This window comes from Panthera leo, chromosome C1 (assembly GCF_018350215.1).
Source record: "Panthera leo isolate Ple1 chromosome C1, P.leo_Ple1_pat1.1, whole genome shotgun sequence".
Classification (NCBI taxonomy): domain Eukaryota; kingdom Metazoa; phylum Chordata; class Mammalia; order Carnivora; family Felidae; genus Panthera; species Panthera leo.
Genome location: NC_056686.1, coordinates 50,612,894 through 50,634,041, shown reverse-complemented (window position 1 = coordinate 50,634,041; position 21,148 = coordinate 50,612,894). Strand labels below are relative to the sequence as shown.

At 45.6% G+C, this 21,148-nt stretch overlaps 1 protein-coding gene and 1 long non-coding RNA gene across 3 annotated transcripts in view; one reads left to right on the top strand and one right to left on the bottom strand.

Annotated features, from left to right (window-relative positions):
* The window catches only part of LOC122227447, a 35,699-nt gene extending 26,927 nt beyond the window's left edge, over nt 1-8,772 (bottom strand). Inside the window, exons 1-2 of the long non-coding RNA XR_006206062.1 lie at nt 8,618-8,772; nt 75-144 (exon numbers count right to left, since the gene is read on the bottom strand). This is a non-coding gene — a long non-coding RNA (uncharacterized LOC122227447). The remainder of the gene's footprint in view (nt 1-74; nt 145-8,617) is intronic.
* KANK4 (KN motif and ankyrin repeat domains 4) overlaps nt 1-9,280 on the top strand; it is a 37,216-nt gene extending 27,936 nt beyond the window's left edge. For both annotated transcript variants that reach the window (XM_042951946.1, XM_042951947.1), the window contains exons 8-10: nt 465-607; nt 4,184-4,384; nt 8,680-9,280. In XM_042951946.1, coding sequence (XP_042807880.1) covers nt 465-607; nt 4,184-4,384; nt 8,680-8,784 — 449 coding nt within the window. In that variant the 3' untranslated portion in view covers nt 8,785-9,280. The remainder of the gene's footprint in view (nt 1-464; nt 608-4,183; nt 4,385-8,679) is intronic.
* The last annotated feature ends 11,868 nt before the right edge of the window (nt 9,281-21,148 follow it).

Here is a 21,148-nt window from a genome sequence, read left to right as displayed (position 1 = left end):
CCTAGAGTAAAGCCTAAAATGACAGTTGTGGGTGATGGGTGGCCAGGTGAGCGGTGGGTGAGAGCCAGACTTACCTGAGCTCTGGTCTCATTTCATCTTCACTCAGGCAGTTTATGAAGCTTCACCGACCTTCAGTATCCTCATCTGTAAAATGGGAATCATGTCATGTGCTCTGCTTTAGGAAACAGTCCTGGTCATTTTACCCCTTGGCCATCTCTGACTCGACTACCTTGTTGGACCTTTCTTGCTGAGTAGCTTCAGAAAACTTGTAAAGAAAACTAGCCACTTTTAAAGGCTGCTAAAAATGTAAACACTGACTCCACCACTGGGAAAAGATCGCTCTGCTCCATGGCCTTTTAACTAGCAGGGAGTGCCCTGTTGAACTGTGCTCTGCTAAAGCAGAAGCTCACTCCTGCCCCCCCCCAACCCAGGAGCTATCCCAGCGCCTACTGCTCCCCCTGCAGGTGTCTGCAATGTTGACCATCAGAACAAAGCCGGCTACACTGCCGTGATGATCACTCCCTTGGCTTCTGCAGAGACCGACGAAGACATGGCTGTCGTCTGGAAGCTCTTAAGAGAAGGAAATGTGAACATCCAAGCTACTCAGGTAAGAGGTGTGAACGTGATCCCATCTTTAATAAATATGGGTACCTCTCAGTTTTATTCTGCCAGTGGGGTGAAAAATTGCATGTAGATCCCTGTAGAGTTTTTAACCCAAGAAGGCTGGGCCCTCCAAATGGCATCCATCCAAAGCCTGTACATTTGGTTTCCTCAAAAGCTTCTGAGACCCAGACAGGCTAGGACAGAGGTCAGTGAGCTTGTAATCTGTGTCCTGGTCTGAAACTAGGCAAAGTCCATCTGGACCAGACTTCTTGAACCAGTTAGCACCAGCAGGACATGAAAATGCTGAAAGGCATTTGTTGGTTGTGTAGAAAGCCTCTGCAGGTGATCAACCTCCATCATGAATTAGAAAGCAGTTCAAAGGGTTAGCATGTCTCTGTTTAGCTTCTGGGCCCCTCTACTTGAGAGGATAGCATAGGGGCATGGTCCTTAGCCCGAAGGGCTTTGAGTTAGACAAGGCTCCATATGGAACAATGGGAACTCCTCAAAAGACCGCTTACCCATCTTTGACCAATATGAGAACAACAGAATGCATGCAACTCTCTTTCCCCCCAGAGTGATCAGAGATGTAGCTTAACTATCAAGAAATGTGAAGGGTCTGAGATTGTACTCTACCTTAATGCTAACAAGTTAGCATGCTACAGTGTCATGGACGCTGGCAGAAGACATGAAACTCCTGTGCCAGAGATGGACAGTGTATTACTTACAGCAGGAAGAGTAGCCATGGCATCGGTATTTACACCAGTTCCCTGAGCCCCAATACCCAATTCTCACAGGTGTGAAGAGGGTCAGATCCCTGTACATGGAGTAGGTTGTATTACTGGAAAGGAACCCTGAGCTTAGGGAACCTGAATCTTTTATATTGGATAGTGAGTATGTTTGCCCTTTGTTTTGGAGAAGATGCTATCTCTTTCTTCCAAGGCTGTTCACTATACAAGCATCTTTAAAAAGACAGTCTAGGGGTGCTTGGATGGCTCAGTCAGTTAAGCATCTGACTCTTGATCTCAGCTCAGGTCTGGATCTCAGGGTTGTGACTTCAAGGCCTGCACTGGGCTCCACGCTGGGTGTGGAGCCTACTTAAAAAATAAAATAAAGCAAAAAATAAAAAGACAGTCTAGAACAACAGAGCAGATAGTGTCTCACTCATAAAGTAAGCAAAAAACCTAGAGACCCATAAGAAAGTGCCTCCCAACAATATATTTAACTCCCTTGTCCCCCCCACCCCCAGAAAGTGACTGCAGACAGTAGCCTACCCAGACAGCAAAGTCACTTTGCACACTTTATCTAATAGTGATCCTATTGATGGCAAGGAACAGACATTTGTAGATCACTTTCTGTTTTTCAAAGTATTTTCACCTAGAGCTCCTACCCCATGGGATTTAATAAAGCTGCTTTCATTTTAAAATGTTTGCCATAAATATGTTAATTTTTTTTCTAAATTGGCCCTCTTTTAAGAAGGGATGCTCATCAAAATCAAAATCAATGCCCTTTTTTTATAGATGCTCTAGGAGGGCATGGGTCTCATCCCAGATTGCTAAGGAGGGAAAGGAATTCATAGCTGCCACTGCTCCCTTCAGCTCCCTCCAGGGCTTTTACATATTTCAGCTGCATATGAGCTGCAGGTACCAGGTAAATAGTGAATTAGGACGCTGGGAGTCTCCTAGGCTAAGCTGTCTATTTCTCTTTGTATCTCCAGGATCAGCACCGTGCCTGGCATATAGCAGCACTCTGTAAATATCGTTGAATTAAATTGTATTGAACTGGGCCAGGAGGGAGGTGAGGAAGGCAGGGGCCCCAAGGCAGGCATAGGGACAGACAAGAGGACAATCTACATAAGTCATCTGGCTTTAATACCACTTGGAGAGAGGGGTCTCGATGGAAATCTCCTGATCTAGTTAGGCCAGTAAAGAAAGAACCATTACTTCAGGGCTGAGTATAAGCAAACCAAAAGGCAAACAGGCTTCTCTGGAAAGATCTATCTGGGTGCCAGAGAAATGGAGAACCAGGATACCTAAGAATACAATCCCACATACTGGGTATTTGTCACACATTATCGCTCATGCTCATAACAACAATAATAGCTAACACATGCACAGCACTTGTTAAGCACGAGTCTCAGAACAGCCCCATGAGGCAGGTAATATTGTTGAGCATTCCCATTTCCCTAGATCAGGAGAAGCCATTGAGAGGTTAACTCAATTCACATAGATAATAGTTAACTCAATTCACATAGATAAGAAGTGACACAGCCAGGATTTTCCTGATTGCAAACCTCCTTTCTTTTCTCTAAGTCCCAAAGTTCTGGGCAGGGAAGCATAATCCATCAGTGACCACAGACCGGCCCTTAATCAGTGAGCAAACATATCAGCAAACATGTCCTCGGCACTTTTTACATGTAGGACTTGGTGCTGAGAGCCACAGGGATCTGAAAGGAGGGAAAACATAGTCCTTGCCTCATTCTTACAACCTTAAAAAAGCCTGGTGTCCAGTGAGAGACAAGCCTGACCTACCTGGAACCCAGGAGAACCATAAGGGAAAAATATAATCAGGTCATTTAATAGGACTAAGTACATAAAGGAAAATCTATGAGAAATAATGGCCCATTTATAATCAGCAAAATTGCTACCATACGTTGTTCTATTTACACCCTTTATTTCACTGGATTCCCACAAAAGCCCTGTGAGGTACACAGGACAGATTATTATGATAATTTTTAAGAAAAGAAAAAGGCAAGATTCAGGGAATACAAGTGATGGGGCCAGAGTAACACACTAGGAAATAGGAGAACCAGGGCTTGGACTCACTTTCTGACTCAAGGCCACTGCCACCTGCACTAATGATTACAGGGATGTGAACAGTTGTCAATGCCAGGGTACTTGGCTGGCTCAAGTCAGAAGAGTATGCAACTCTTGATCTTGGGGTTGTGAGTTGGAGCCCCATGTTGGGTGTAGAGATTATTTAAATAAGTAAAAAAAAACCAAAAAACCTTAAAAAAAAGTTTAAATGGTGATAGATTAGCAATGACCATAGGACCATGCGGGCAGAGATCTTGTCAAGACAAGAGGGTTCTAGGTATCACTGAACTGAAAATACCAGGGGTGTTCTGAGTAGACCAAGGCTTCCTGCAGGAAGTCAGGCCAGGGCAGAGAGTAAAAAGCCATAGTACAGAAGCATTCAACCCTTCATTTACTCTATCATTCCATGTTTATTGGCATGTACTTGGTGCCAGGCACTGGGGAGACAGAGACGAAAAAGGCTTAGTCCCTGCCATCAAAAATTTCACAGTCCACGAGAAGGAGAGAGATTGACAGGTTGCAATACCAAGTGGTAAGTGCTGTGTTATGTATCCCGTGCCTGGGGTGTTAGCAGAGGGCTCTAGAGAGGATGTGGCATTTGACTAGTGTTTTGGCAAAGCAGAAGTTTGCCAGGTGGAGAAGGAAGTGTCCATTACCAGGGGCAGGAGGAGATTCAGATTCAATGGTCATTTTCTGGAACCATCTTGCCCAAGCATACCCAGGTTGGAGAGGGGATCCTCACCATTCCCCTGTGCTCTGTGTGGCAGGGAGGCCAGACTGCCCTGATGCTGGGAGTCAGCCATGACAGGGAGGACATGGTCCAGGCACTGCTCAACTGCCAGGCAGATGTCAACCTGCAAGACCACGAGGGATCGTCGGCCCTCATGCTGGCCTGTCACCACGGCAACGCCGACATGGTGCGGCTGCTCCTGGCACACCCGGCCTGCAACAGCAGCCTGACCGACAAGGTGAGACTTCCAGGCAATTAACAAGTAGGTGTTTTACTTCCCTTCCCGAAAAGTGCCTGCCCAGCCAGTAGAATTCAAGGAAGCACATGTCAGAAGCAATGAAATCAACCTCATGGCGCTGTTGTGGGACTTAAGTGAGATGATCTGTAGTAAATGCAGGGAGCCTTGGAGCTGGGAACCCCCAAATCCTAACCTTTCACACCATCCTGAGGAAATGTGCCCAGGCCTGGCCTTGGCCCTGAACTGGTCACAGCAACAACCGATTTGGGCTTTGGAGCAGCACCTTGGACAAGGGAGCTCTGCTGCCCACGGGGACTTGAAAGGCTAGGGAGGAACCAAGTGCAAATTATGTCCACTCTCTGACAGTGATACACCTCACAGGGTGGTACATATCATCAACCGGCCGGTTCGAGGTCGCATTGCCAGGCACATGCTTCTTAAATAAACGTCTTTGTAAGGTGATGGCGATGATGATCACAAGGATGATGGTGGTGACGGCTGGTGTGATAACAATGATGGTGGCCGGCATGTCTCTAGGGCTTGCTCAGTGCCCAGTACTGCACTAAGCATTTACCGAGGATCACATTATTGAAACCCCACAACAACCTTATGAGGTTTGTCTCTGCTGACGCCACCCATTTGCTTGTAAGGAAACAGAGGCACTGAGTGGTTAAGTAACATACCCCAAATCACACAGCTAGTGCAACCCAGCTCCATCAAACCCCTTAGAGTACTGTCAGGAGCCAAACCCTTTCCATGCGTTATCTCACTAATCCTCTCGATAATCTAGTGACGTGGATACTTTGATCCCCATTTTCACTGATAAAGAAACAGAGGCTTAGAGAGTTTATGTAGCTGTCATAAGGTCACAAGCTTCTGGTTCTTGGAGGAAGGACTCAAGCCCAGGTTCGACTTCAGTGTCCTTATTGTTGGAACTATAATGCTTTACACAGACTTGTCTATACTTTATTAACACCCACAGTTTGAAAGGAAAAAGGCCTGGAAAGGGGAAGAGTCCCTCCCCTGCCCAAGGACAGCCCCCCTCAGTGGGCCACATCTGAACTACCTGAGATTGTTCCATCAGTGACTCAAGCTGCTGGGTCCCTCACACCACACCCAAGAAGCTCACACCCTGGTCCAGTGTCTTTAGGTCCCCTGAACCCCAACTCTACCCTACTTGTGGCCCACTCACCTGCTCCCTGCTTGGGTCACACCCCAATTTCCCAAAGGTGACTTGGGTGAGACATTTCATAGGGACAAGGGGACTGCTGACTGAGGGCCTACCAAGCACCAAGCCCTGTTCCTCCAGGTTTACCCTGAAGGGTGGGGTCCAGCCCTTGTCGTGGTCACCATACTGTTTCAATGGGCACATATCCTATGGAGACTTAGACACAGGTTTGGATGACTTAATAATTTCCTTGGAAAACTGAGAGATAATTCATGTCCTAAAATCAGTTTCTCTTATCCTACCACCATTTAAAGGTTGATATAAATGTGGAACCCCCAGAATAGCCAGCAAGCACTTTCTCTAGGTTTAGAAGGTAATTTGAGAAATTGGTCACCCAGCCTCTTGGGGGCTGATCAAGAGATGAGGAAGAGGAGGTGGTGAGGACTGGTCTCTGGATCCCGAGGCTTACCCTTTGAAGGGCCTACTCTGGCAATGGGTGCCTCCAAAGCACCCATCAAGTTGAAAGCTTCTTTTAAGGCAGAGACTATACCTTGCTCATTTTTGCCTGATACATAGTAGGTTCTGTCATATCGAAAGACAACCCAACTACCACCACCACACACACACACACACACACACACACACACACACACACACACACGTGTGCTGGCTGCCTGAGCCCATCCCATTTCTTCAGGCCTTCAGTGTTGCCCAGCAGGAACTTGCCCAGCCAGGTTCCCACTGGAGCTACACACTGTTGCCTTGTTCCCAGGGCTCTGGCAGAGGCATTTGAGGGATTCACCCACCCCAGGTGGTCTCACTGGCCACAATTTCTGAGCTGAATTGGGTCCCTCACTCTCCAGATCTGCAAATGAGAAGCCCACAGATACAGGCTGTCATCTCCAGATGGGCCCTCTTCAAAGGCGCATGGGTCCCCTGGGACTGGCCCGTGGCTCTTTCCCATAATAACAGTAATCACACCATTTTTGTGCTTACAGAGAACCTCAGGGTTGACAAAGTGCCACAATGAAAACCAGAGCACAGGGCCTACAAAAACCCAGGTGCCTCTCTTCAATCGAAACTACGCAGGTGCTTTAGAAAACCCCCCCTGCTTAAAATCTTTGCTTTGTTCCTGACTCGCCCAACCTAGGAACACACTCATTAGGAGTTAGGCTGCTCAGGCTCTTCATCAACTTGAAATGAATACCTCTCGGTTATCATCCAGCATTCCCTCTTTCAGCAGTGCTTACTGGGTGCAGACCGAAGGGCAGGCACTGAGCCAGGTGCTGGGATATTCTTTCTGGGCCAGTAGCCACAGGTCAGATCTAGAGTCTGACCTGGCGGAGAAAGATTTATCAAACGGCGCCAGATACCAACTTATAAATGGTGGTAAAAGGAAGGTACAGTCATGAGGCCTTTTCAGAGAAAGAAGCTGTTATGTTTTGTGAAGCCCATGAACATCCTTCGGGGTCCTGCTGAAACGCCACTTCCTTCCTCTGCTTTCCCCATCCCTACACACACACACACACGCACACACACACACACACACACACACACACATCATATACACACAGAGCACCATCCTCTTCTCTGATCTCACTGTGTTCCTCTTTCAACTTGTTTGGCTCTTTGCCATGCATTATAGTGATTTACAGGTGTGTGGAGCCCTGATGGGAGCTGGACTCCATCCTGGTGAAGACTGAAGAGCTTTAGGCTGAGGGTGAACACCTCCCACCTGCTTCCAGGGATTTTCACATTTTAGGAAGCAAAATTCCACCCATATACAATAGAGCAGAGAACAGTCCAGTGGGGTCTTGGGTGCCCCCCCCAATATGCTAAATCCATGAGTATTTACGAAGCAGAGTATAAAAATATTCACACTAACTGGGCTACATAAGGTCACAGATAGCCTCACATCGGGTTTTGCCTCCTAATTCACTTGGAGGCAAATGAATTACCATAAAAGTGGTTTGGGAGCTGTTGAGATTTCAGAATTCCAGAATGGGATTGAGCCATTCATACAAGAACATGGCTGCCATCGCAGAGCTTAGCATCCATTGCATCGAGTTGGCCTTCCCCACCACTCTCTGTAGAGAATGGCCCATGTTGTTGGCTGAGAGCCCTTCTGAATACAGCTTCTTTACAGAGTGGGCCTGGCAGCTTCCTACATTATTGCAGCAGTGTAAAAAGCACTGTGGTATCATGTATCAGGTGTAAAAATGGGTATGTCCTTTTTGCTGTAAGCCCACTTCTCTAAGAGTTGGTCCTTAAGAAACAGGTAGAATTGGGGAAATACTGTCTGCACTATATTTATAGTGGTGAAGACCTAGAAATGTAAGTCTCCAATAGAAAGGAAACAGTTCATTAACTTATGGAATATTAACACAGCCAATAAGAAAAATTTTAAGAAGAGGGAAAAATCTTGTAGTGTGCCATGGTATGTTAAAAATAAAAGCAGACTTGGGGGGTGCCTGGGTGGCTCAGTCAGTTAAGCATCTGACTTCAGCTCGGGTCATAATCTCTCAGGTCCTGAGTGAGAGCCCTGCATCAGGCTCTGTGCTGACAGAGCAGAGCCTGCTTGGGATTCTGTCTGTCTGTCTGTCTGTCTCTCTCTCTGCCCGTCCTCCGCACACTCTATCTCAAAAATAAATAAACATTTAAAAAATAAAGTAAAACGAAAGCAGATTCAAAATTGATATATACTATCATTCCTTTATGTAAAAACCAACGACAAATTTGCACAGGAGAAAAGACTGGAGGGAAACATACCAAAATGCTAACTTTCATTAAGGTCTGGGCAATGGAAAAATGGAAGAGTTATTTTCTTTCCTCTATTTTCCAATTTAAAAAAGAAGTATTAAAAACCATGTGGGAAAACAAGCAAACAAACCGTGTGACACTTCTATTTCCATCAGCACAGATTTTTCAGAAGTGAATGATGTTTCCGTGGAAGGGGACCCATTTTTCGTGAGCCTCATGCCATTCTAATCTCCACCTCTCCTAGGGTCACTGGATGCTTGGAACAGACTTCAATGCCCCATGCCTACCCGGTCCTTCCAACTCACCCTTCTCTGGGGCAGGAGGCAGACACGATAAAATTGTTTCTCCTTTTCTTTCTTCCCTGTAGGCTGGCCGAACAGCTCTGTCCATCGTTCTGAAATCACCCGCCCATGTGGAAATTGCAGGGCTTCTGCGGGCCCACACAGAGCAGGGCAGGTCCCTGGGGCCGTAGGGGCTACAGAAGAACTGGCAGCTGGGAACAAAAGACTCCTTCTCTGGACTCCTTCTTAGCCCTTGGAGAGGGCATGGGTCAAAGCCAGAGGGCCGCCCTTCAAGAGAAGAAACTATGTCAAATATGCACATACATTCCTGTTATATAATTCTGCTCATTAGAACGCTTTGTAGTTTTTGCCTTAGGCCAAGCCCCAAAACTATGCAGGCTGCAGAGCAGGGTATAAGGTGCAGGGTGCATTGGTGTTGTCTAAAAATCCCCAACATCTTCAGCCTTGAATTCCTCATGACTCTATCCTTTGTAGCACCATGTAGCGAGCAGACAGGCAGGAGCACATTAGCAAAGCAATACTTTTTACATGGAATTTTAAAGTGCACCATCTTTTTTGTTTTTTAATCAGTTACATGAATATGTCTCATTGAATATGCATGTCTAGAGAGGACTGGGTGGGGAGGGGAGGGGGGGTTTGAGGGGAGGTGGATTTAAGCAGCCACCCTGGCAATCATTCTCTAGAGGACCCTAGGAGAATCACCATACTGACAGCTGAAACTGAACAAACCCCATCTGGGGCCTTTGTTTGGCTAGGGTTGATAGAGAAATCTTAAATTCAGGCAAAGTAGAAAGAGCATATTGGTATCAATGCCAGGTATACAGTCTTGACCATTTCTGAGTCATTAAGTGGCCCCAATTTGCGCCAGGGAAATTGGAATTAATTAGGAAATCCAATCCAGTGAAGCACACTACATGTATTTAGGCAGAGCCTAGTTACATCAGCTATTCTGAATCTATGAAAGAAACAAATAGGAATGAGCATCCTCCTGGGGACAGGCTGTTGTCATCTAGAAGCCACCACAGTACCTCTAGAGCCATATCCATGGCCTCATGGGAGTCCTGGCTCCTTTCCCCTCATAGACCTTGAGTGAACTCTGAGCCCTCATGAGGCGCTGAGGTTTCTGAGGCTCCTGGTTGCAAAACCTGTCACTGTGGACTGCAGCAGGAGTGTGGGAGCTGAGCAGGGCATGGCCCTCTCTGGGCTCACTCCTCTCTCCACTAGACAGACAGTTCTCTCTTAAACTTCCATAATCCCAGGGGCCCATACGTGCATGGCTTCTATTCAATAACTCACACAAAGTTATCTATGAATTTGTTCTTAAAGTCTCCTATGCAAAAAAAAAAAAAAAAAATCCTCTTTATATAAAAAGAAAAGACATCAAAGTTTGGTGAGCCTCACATTGGAATATCAAAACCTCTAGTTCTCATTTTGACTCATATGTCAATTTGCTTGGTGTCCCTTGGGAGAGTCACGAAACCTCCTTGGGCCCTGGTTTCATCATCTCCCAAAAAGGAACTTATCATACAACCTATCTCCTGGGGGTGTCATACAAGGAACAGCTGATGGAAGTTTGGGAATCAAATTTGTAACCCATACTGACTGTCTACAGAAATGGCGCAGCAAACTTCTGTACGCTGTTGGGATTCATGAGCATCTCAAAGTCCCAGAGCAGGACACTGATGTGTGACAGTGTTGCTCAGAGGTAGAGAGAATGGAGCAAATAATGAGCTAAAAATACTTTAAGTGGGTTTACTTTGACCTGAAAGCACATTTTAAGGGCAAAAACCCACCTTAAAAAAATGTTCCAGCCCAGTGCTTCTCAAACTTTGATATGCATACAATCACCTGCAGGTCTTGTTAGAATGAAGTAGGTCTGAGGGGAAGGGAGCTGAGAGTCTACTTTTCTAACCAGTCCTCAGGGGATGCTGATGTTCCTGAGCCACACCACACTTGGAGTATCAAGGCTCTGGCCTGGCCTGACTGTTTATATATTAAAATGCTGCCCCTCAGTCTTTTGTCTCAAAGGTATTTCTTTGCATTTCTCTAGTCTTGGTTCTTGGAATTTGCACTGTGGGTCTTATTCGCTATTGTAGTCCTGCAGACAGCAGGAGGGGTTCCATGTCCTATGTTGCCAAGTTAGAGTCTATTTCCGTATCTCACATTAGGGTGGCAAATTTCATTTGGGTCACGTTACCTTTTAATGATCTCATTTGAGTCCAGCTATTAAGCACAGCTTATATACCAGAGAAGGGTTTGAAGCCATTGAATCACTATCCAAAAAGCTTTGTCCATCCTTTCTCAGATTTTTAGTGTGTTTCTCCTCATCTTGAGTTTGGAATGTGAACACATGATCTCACTCCTTATAACTATTCCATTCTATTGGAATGTCTGAGCCCAGAACATGGTGAGATTGAACAAGCACAGCCTGCCTCCCTGTCATTGTCTCTCAGTTCCAGAACTCATTCAACAAACATCTATTGAAACCAGCCAGGTACCTGACACTGTTCCTGGTGCTGGCTTTTATTTATGTATTTTAGTCATTTAGCTTTATTATTCTTTTGTTATTGAAGTACAATCGACATAAAATGTTATATTGGTTTTAGGTATACAGTTTTTTACTTAATTTTGTTTATTCTTATTTTTTTGTTTTTATTTTTGCGAGAGAGAGCATGAGCTGGGAAGGGACAGAGGAAGAGGGAGAGAATCTTAAGCAGGCTTTATGCCCAGTGCAGAGCCCAAAGCGGGTCTCGATCTCACAATCATGAGCTCATGATCAGAGCCAAAATCAAGTCAGATGCTTAATCGACTGAGCCACCTAGGCGCTCCCAACATGTTAATTCTATACGTTACTCAGTGTTGACCACAGTGTAGTCACCATATGACATTATTACAATATTACTGACTACATTCCCTATGCTGTACTTTCCATCTCCGTGACTTATTTATTGTATAACTATAAGTTTGTACCACTTAGTCCCCTTCGTCTGTTTTGCCCATCCCTCCTCAACAGCATTCATCATCAGGGAAATGCAAGTCGAAGCCACAATGAGTTATTACACCAGTCAGAATGGCTAGTAACAAAAAGACAAGTGTTGACAAGGATGTAGAGAAAAGGGAACCCTCAGGCTCTGTTGGTAGGAATATAAACTGGTGCGGCCATTATGGAAAATAATATGGAGATTTCTCAAAAAATTAAAAAGGAAATACTATATAATCCAGTAATTCCGCTACTGCACATTTGCCCAAAGAAAACAAAAACATTAATTCAAAAAGATATATGCATTGGCACTGGCTTTAGTCACGTCTAGAAAAAAGGTATCTAAGGTCACCGTGATCCCAAACCCAGGTTTCCAAAAACATTAAGCCAAGTCTCCACTGATTAATAGATTGGTCAAATGTCTGACAGCACAGCCTCCAAGCAACATATATCAGCCTTACTGGGGACAGAAATTAAGCTCAGGCCTGGAGAGAGGCCCCTAGACACCTTAGCTTCCCTCACTGACTTCATGGAGCTTCCAACCTGCTTTTGGAAGACAGGACACATGCACCAACAGTAAGAAATAAGACCAGGAAATATAGTTTATTCTACAAATATTTCAGGAGTGCCCACTGTGTGCAGGCAGTGGGTTGACATTCGAGATACTGTAGTTCAGGTTTCCACTTAACCATCTACTTAGGAAAACAGAATGGTAAGAAGGAAGAAAGCCCAGAATACTACAAGTCTTAAGAACTGCTCTTAGGAATTCAAGGAAGGCTTCCTGAAGGAAGAGGTATCTGAACTGAAAGATTAAATGGATTCAAGATTAATGGGGGGCATCTGGGTGGCTCAGTCAGGTAAGCATCCAACTTCGGCTCAGGTCATGATCTCACGGTTCATGGGTTCAAGCCCCGGGATGGACTCTGTGCTGACAGCTCAGAATGTGAAGCCTGCTTTGGATTCTGTGTCTCCCTCTCTCAATGCCCCTCCCTCACTCGCACTCTGTCTCTCTGTATCTCTGTCTAAAAAATAAACATTAAAAAAAATAATTAATAAGTGGATGTTTACCAAAAAAGGAAGAGAAGTGAGAAGTGAGGAGAGCCCAGAGTGCACCAGGCACAGATCAGCACTGCTGAGGCTGAAAGATGGGACTGCAGGCATGTGGGGACCTTCAAGCAGTTCAACAGGACTTTCATGTGGAGCTTGAGTGAGATGCTGAGATCAAAGGGTGGGTTCGGAAGAGAGGAGACTGACAATACATGAGGACAGATGATAAAGAGCTAAAGGGGCTTTGTTCAAAAGGCAGTGGAGAGCTACTAAAAAACAGATTGACAGCTAAGAAATTCATTTTTCTAACCCTCCTTTAACACAGATTTATCAGGTACCTCCCCTGATCCAAGCACTGTGTTTGGGGCTGGGGACATACTGGGCAAGTTAGATACAGAATTTAGTTTCGCAGGAAAGAAAGACAATCCAGTCATTCTGACACAGCATGATGCATGTTACAACTGGGAAAGTACAAGGTGCTATGGGGACACATAGGTGGGACCCTCAGCCTCATCTGAGGGTGGGGAGGGGGCCCAAGAAGGCTTCCTGGAGTATTTAAGCTATCTGAAGTATGGGAAGGTAGAGCCATGCAGAGGAGCAGAGGAAGAAGCATGCATAAAACCTCAAGGTGAGAAAGAACCCTGATTTGGAGCATTAAAAGAACTTCAGGGTTCATGGAGTAGAAAAAAGAAAGAATTGCAAGATGAGGCCAGAGAAAAGGCCACTGTAACAAATTTGAACTTGGAGGCACTAGGAAAGCAGGAAGTGACACTCAGATTTACATTTTAGAAAAGCACTTCAGTTTTTGGGCATGAGTGACAATTATTCAATGAACATCTGTGGTCTACCTACTCTAGGTCCTAGGCTCCAGAGTTAATGGTTTGGTGGAGGAAACAGACATAGGTTGATGACTGTGCAAAAGGATGCGTAGCAGATGTCAGAACAGTGCTGTGGAGGCTGACTGTGCCAGAAGGAGTTAAGGAAGCCTCACAGAAGAGGGGGCTTTTCTGCTAAGCCATAAGGATGTGTAGGAGTTTGGGCATTTTAGATAGAACAGCAGCCATAAAGATGTGGCATAGGAAAGAGCATGGCCTGTCTAGGCGATGGAAGGAATTCCAGAATGACTTCAGTTTGGGTTACACTATGGGAGTGCCCAGAGAGAAGATAGAAGAAGGTCCGTAGACACATCCCACTTGTATGTTTGACATTAGGAATTTCAACTTGAGCCTGCAGCTTGAGAGGGAATCACAAACTCCTTTGAGAATCTGAAGCTCTCTTCAGAAAAATGCACATATGTGCAAAATTTGCATGTAAGTCCCAGGATTCAAAAATTGGCAGTTAAAATCTCACTGCTATAAGCAATAATAATAACAATAAATAAATAAATTAAAATAAAATAAAATAAAATAAAATAAAATAAAATAAAATAAAATTTCACTGCTATAAGCAGTGGGGAGCTGGGTGTGATTTGCACTTGAGAATGATCACAGGGGGAAGCTGGAGAGAGACTGGAAGCAAGATCAGTTAGAAGGTTCTTGGGAGATGCTAGGTATAAAGCTCTAAAAGCCTGGCCTGTGATGACATCAGTGGGGATAAAGAATAGGGCCCTATGAGAAAGGCATCAGGAGTGGGATGTGTCAGGATGTTCTGACAAACTGAATGGTGGAGAGGGGTCAAAAATGAGTGACAGGAAAATGGTGGTTCCATTGTCCCCAGTATCTACTCTTCCCTTCCTCCTTAGTAAAAGAATCCTCAATTTTTATCTGGACACATCATCACCCAGAATACTCCATCTCCCAGCCTCCTTGCAGCTTGATGTGGTCATGTAACTAAGTTCTGGCTAATGAGATGTAAGTAAAGTGATGTGTGCACACTCTGGCTCCTGCATTTAAAGGGAAGGGAAATACATTTCCCCCTTCCCACTGGCAGGACTGTGCTGGTAATTCATCTTGATCCATAAAGGTAAGGCCAATACCCTAGGGTTCACAGGGTGGCAAGTCAGAAAGAGCTTAGACCCTCCAACACTGTAAAGCCATCAGATCTGCTCTGGATTATTTATTCCCCATTTATATGTGAGCACAAAATAATCCTTTTACTTGTTAAAGCCATTGTACATTTGGATCTCTGTTGCAGTAGGAACTGGACAAATGCACTCAGCACTTCATGACACGCTCAAGGGTCTAATGCTGTGGGTAGTGGATTTCAGGAGGGAAAAGCTTGGCAAGGCTCTTGGAGCCTCCTTTCAATGGCTAGATACAATGGATATGTCTTCATGGTACAGGCCCCAGCTCCATGTCCACAGTGACATCACCCAGCCCACAAGGCCTGGCAGAAGGGGAGGTCTTGTGTCACCCTGGGAGACTCCTGAACACAGGCTCTGTATCATAAGGTAGCCAGTCCTTAAGCAAGACAGTGCCCATGAACTGGTCCGGCATGGAAATATGGGCAGGACTAGGGAATGTTCTGAGAAATTTGAAAAAAGAAACATGGAACAGCAGAGTTTCATGCAACAACAGTGGGTTATGGCTGGGAAGTAAAAAGAGACAGAGGCCATGAGGTGGAATGAGGCATAAGGAGAGAGAATCCACATGCACAGAGGTCAATATAGACTGTAAGTATGAGATACCAGGAACTATGGGCTGAGAAAAGGAGAACAAAGAAAAGGGTAAGTCTATCAGGTACATGCCTACGGACTGCCTGCTAGGTGTCCCTTCCCATCTGGCATCCACATGACCATGGCAGGAGCTGCCGAGTTCCTACAAGAAAACCTGGCCTCTTGGCCATTGAAGGATGGACACTGGCCACTACGTGGGCCAATTAGGCCCTCTCCCAGGAATTCTGGAGCTGGGATTTAGGAGATACAGTCTCCTGGTTGTCTCAGTTAACACCTGCAGATCTCAGAAGCTACTAGTGGCCAGGTGCAGCCCTATGGATTGAGGAACAAAAGTGACTGACTCTTCAGCCAGAAAGACTGAAGTAAACAGACTTCTTGGCTTCCCCAGGGCAATCCCTGCTCCCTCCTGAAGACCCCAACAGATACCCACACTTCAATGCCATAGTTACCCTATTTGTTTCCTATGCCCAGTCTCCTCTCTGGCCTCTGTAGCATGGTGTCTGGAATCAGCTATCACAGGTGTTGAATTCCAGCTGGACTATTTGGTCACTCAGCCTCTTATTCTATAAACTGGGGATAATAGTTTCCCCTCTGTTCTTGTAAGTGGTTAATTGAAGTATCCACATAGTGCTTGGCCCTTGTGGCAGAACTCAATACACAGTAGAGCACTTCCCCCTTCCCCTGGCCACTTCAACCTTTCCCCCTAGACCTAGCCTCATAAAAATGGCAGCTTGCCTTCACTAATTACTTAGAACTACCCAGGCATCAGTCTTAAAGGTGTTATATGAAATCATCTATTCTTCACAATAATCCTGTGTAGGTATTGATATTATTCCTGTTGTACATATGAAGAAACCAAAGCACAGAGAGGTTATATAACTCTTCCAAGACCACACAGCTAGTAAATACGAGATCTGGGATTTCAGGCCAAGGAATTCTGGCTCAGTGATCATACACCATTGCCCGCCATATTTCCGGAGCGCTTCTGGCTTCCTTGCCAGTGACCCAGGCTAGGGAGGGGTGCCCAGCAGCAGGGGGTAGACACGGCTGAGGAAACAAAGCTGTTGCAGGGAGCCAGCATTTAGTCAGTGGATGACTTGCAGGTCCTACTGGGTGTCCCCAGGACAGAGTAGACCAACAGGCAGAGAGCTGGGGATCAGAACAGCTCAGGGGTGAGGATTCCCATGTATTCAGCATTCCTGGGGAAGAAAGCAGCCTTCTGCCCAGGACGCAGATAGACTGAATCCCACACTGACTAAACTGCCCTTTCGTAGGTAATTCCTTACTGTTCCAAATCCATTCCTTTACTCTCATCCCCATCCTGGAGAGAGATGGGTCTGGACCAGAGGGAGCCCAGCCAGTGTCTAAGGGGGGGTTGCACCTGCCTTCCTCCAGCCTCACTTCCCCCTCCCATACCCCACCCTGCTCCCATGCTCAGTGAAGACCAGGTAACAGCTCTGAGGCCTTTGCTCTGAAGCAAACAGAACCGTCCCATTGTTCACTGGGAGGTAGGGGAGACATTCTCTAATCCCCTCTTGCCTTAGAAGTAATGAAATTTCCATTCTTCTCCAGAAGGGGAAACTACAGGAAGAAACTAGATGCCCTCCTCCACAATCCCAGCAGATCCAGAGCAGGACTGGGGTAAAGCTAAGATTCTGGTCTCCATTCTGCCTGCCTATGGAATGGGATCACGCTGGTCTGTCTTCCACCCTTTAGTGGCTCAGAAGAGCAGACCTGGCCCTGAGGGGGGTCTGGGGGGGTGGGGGCTGAGGTTCTGAACACCAGTTCTCATGTGTGTAGGGGGGTGGTTTCCCCACATCCAGGCAATTCTTGGGCACCAGCTGGGTGTCCTACCATTCAGCTCAACTCTGACACTACGCCCCTGGAGATAGCATCAGATTCCATAGATTAAAGGCTCCATCCTCCAAGACTGCCCCTTCACACCTGGTGTGAACACCAGCCACAAACCCAGGCTGTCACCTGGGCTTCCTACACACTGGCTATAGATTAGAGGTTCCAGTGACCCCCTCCTTGGGCTCAATTAATTTGCTAGAAGGGCTCACAGAACTCAGAGAAACATTTAACTTATTACATTGTTACTAGTGACCAAGGCATGAGAGCCCCTGGCTCTGGAGGCCCCAAAGGTTTGTCCACTCTCAGCTGACAAAATCTAGAGAGACAAGTGCTGGTCGAATAAGAACGTTTATTCCAGTAAGACCAACACCAAGAAGACAGTGGACTAACACCCCAAGAACTGTCTTCAAGATGCTGAGAATACTTCTAAGTTTATGTAGGGAATATATGGAACAAAGATTGGTGGGTATATGCAGCTAAACAGCAAAGGTCGGGTTGATCACTGTCATGGGGTGAATTATGGGGGGTACGGTGGCATCAGAATAGTCATTATTGCTTGGGGGGTTAGTTTTGGTGCCCATTACAGGATGTTTTGCCTGCTGGGTCCCTTGCTGAAGTTAACAGATAAGCAGGAGGGAAAAAATAAGCGATTAAGAGGAACAGGTTAAAGGCAAATGGAGTCAGTCAGGGCAATGACTGGGTCCTCCTTTGAATCCCCATGTCAAGTCACCATTCCATTTCAACGGAAGGAGGAGGGATGACGGTCATGTCTTCTGTAAACTACTTCCTGCTGATCAGGGATGACGTAGGGATGTTGGGATGGAAGACTTTGACAGGGTAGGAGACCTTTGTTTCTTGAGTTCCTTCTGAGATGGACAGCAATCTTCCATGGGGGTTCTCACCCACTTACACGTTGAGTCCTGACAAAAGTCGCTGTCTGGAGGTACCTTCCTAATGCAGGTGTAATGAATCTGTGGTTTGATGCCTGCAAGTTTTGAAGTAGGGCTAGTTAGCATATCGTGAGGACCTGTCCATTTTTCAGTTAACTGATCTTCTGGTCCTTGGTTCTTCCAAATCTTTAGTAGGACCCACTCTCCTGGCTGTAAAAGGGAGCAGTGTCTGCTCAGGAAATGGTTTGATCTTAGAAAAGACGAACTAGGGGCGCCTGGGTGGCTCAGTCGGTTGAGCGGCCGACTTCGGCTCAGGTCATGATCTCATGGAGTTCGAGCCCCGCGTCAGGCTCTGTGCTGACTGCTCAGAGCCTGGAGCCTGTTTCAGATTCTGTGTCTCCCTCTCTCTCTGCCCCTCCCCCGTTCATGCTCTGTCTCTCTCTGTCTCAAAAATAAATAAACGTTAAAAAAAAAATTAAAAAAAAAAAAAAAAGACGAACTCGTGTGTAGATGTCAAAATCTGATTCAGCTGCTGCACATATTATTTAATTCTATTTTCATGTTCTAGAAAGGGGAAAACACCCCTTTTACTCAAGTCGAAAGGGTTTCGCATATACCATCTCATAAGGGCTCAGTGGGAGCCCTACTTCCAGAGGCCACCCTTATACAGAGGATGGCAACAAGAAGTGGCTTTTCCCAAGTCAGGCCAGTCTCTTAGCACATTTTAGCAAGGGCTTTCTTTAAACTATGGTTCATTTTTTTCTGTTTTACCTGTTGATGAGGTGGAGGGGAATGATTTCTAACCACAAATTGTTTAAGAAGTACTATTCTACATAATGTCATTGCACATAGCACATTGCATTTTATCTGTTTACGTCTCTCTTTCATACTAAGTTGTGGACTGAGGGCAAGTAGGGAGACTTCATATTTCTTCACCTTTTAATTCCCATTGTGTAGCTTCTGACCGGACAGAGTAGACAATAATAAACTGAATTAATATGTAGGCCCATGCTGGATCACCTAGGACTATGCACAGTGAACATAAGACCAAGGCCTTTGTCCTACTGGACCAGAAACGCTCTAACCCAAATCCCCTTTGTCCAAAGTCAGAATCAGTTCCAGAACTTGGGGAGAGGTTGGGATGACAGATGAGATTGTTACATGCTGCCTTCTTCAAAGGACCACCAGAGCTACATGTTGATACGACAAGGCTGAATTCCTTTTCTCAGTAAGACTTCATCTTAGCAGCATCCTAGAGAGGGGAGAGCCAAGTGGGAGGTCTATGAGGTTTTGGAGTCTGGGTTAAGGCAATTCAGCAGGGTTTTTTTGGTTTTGGTTTGTTTTTAAAAGTTTATTTATTTATTTTGAGAGGGCACACATGCGAGTGGGGGAGGAGCGGAGAGAAAGAATCCCAAGCAGGCTCCTCGAGGTCACCACACACTGTGAGATCATGACCTGAGTCAAAATCAAGAGCTGGACTCTTAACCGACTGAGCCACCGAAGCACCCCCAACAGTTCTTTTAATAAAGCATTTGATTAGGAACACAATATGACGATTTAAGATTGGTGTCCATAGCAAGGAGAGCATTTTTAAGGTAAGGGGCTCAAAAAATCTTGGGAATTAAAATTGTCATTTGATTGAACAATTTAATGATCATTTAAATATTTTTTGGGGGGGGGCACCTGGATGGCTCAGTCAGTTGAACATCCAATTCTTGATTTCAGCTCAGGTCATGATCTCATGGTTCATGAGATCGAGCACTGCTTTGGGCTCTGTGGACAGCAAGAAGCCCACTTGGGATTCTCTCTCTCATCTCTCTCTCTCTCTCTCTCTCTCTCTCTCTCTCTGCCCCTTCTCCCATTCATGCTCTTTCTCTCACAATAAATAAATAAACTTTAAAAAATAGGTTTTTTTTAAAACTTTGAGGAATAAGTTATTTCAACTTTTATCTTCTGGGCCAGTTTCCTGAAATAGTTAATGTATATTGATGAAGACAGTGGAATGGGAACATCATATTAATGCAGATAGTGGCTGTGTGGGTGTAGAAGGTTTCAACTCTCAGGAGTCAGGTGGCCCAACTGAGGGAGAAGAGAGCCGGGGAGGTTCAGAGCTGATGTGCCCAGACACCTATCAGTTTCTCATCAAGATGCTATAAAATAATCCTGCAACAGGAAACTCTCATCCCTCATAATACGATTGATTTTTAGTCACTGGTCCCATTGGAAGCCATTTGGTCTTTCTCTTCCACCTTCCATCTCCCTCTGATGCTTGACTCCATCATTAGGCTGGAATAACTGCTTAAAATCTTCTCAACCAGAGCCTACCATGGTTTGTGTGAGCATTTGCCAATGGGCAAGTCACATATGACTGCACTGGTGACCTTTTCCATGCCCCTCCTGGTCTGTGTGCAGTCTGGAAGCAGGAGGCCTGCCCTGAATCTTCCGAAGTGATTATGCTATTGCAGACATCAGGCAAAATGAGCAAGCCCCGCAGGGGCGAGTACTGATGTGTGATAGAAAGGTCAAGTAATGCAGCACACAGCCTCTGCTGGAGAGACACAGACGCATCTGGCCCAGACAAGGAGACCTAATCTAATTTCCAAACAGGAAGAACACAGTTCCCTGGGATGAAACACCAGGGCTGATATGCCTAGAAGCTTATTGGGAATGGGAGGTAGGGGATGACTAGCATTTACTGAGGGCCCGTACAGCAGTTTTTATACAGCATTTCATGGAAAAGCTTAGCATATACACAATCTTTATCAATAGAATAGTATTTTCAACACCCTAGGAAAGAACTTGGTTTATAGGAAATCTATAGCAAACTTTCTCTCTGAAATGAGGGAAGCATTCCCTGTTTGTTTGTTTTTAATCGAGCTGCCCTCTCTTTGATATTATCCAAATGAAGGTACCGGTCGGCAAGGTCAGCAATTTCTCCTGGATGTGTGCTACCCAGCAGGTGAGGTGGGAGCTGACCTCCCCCCAGCTTCAGCCACATCAACAATCCTCTCATCTCATTTGTTAATTGTGAATAAAATAAAAAGATCTGAAGGAGTGAAAAGCCCATTCTTTCTGGAACCTACATCCCATCAAGTGCCGCTCTGTGATACATATTTACTCATTTAGAATTGAGAATGAGGGGTTACTTA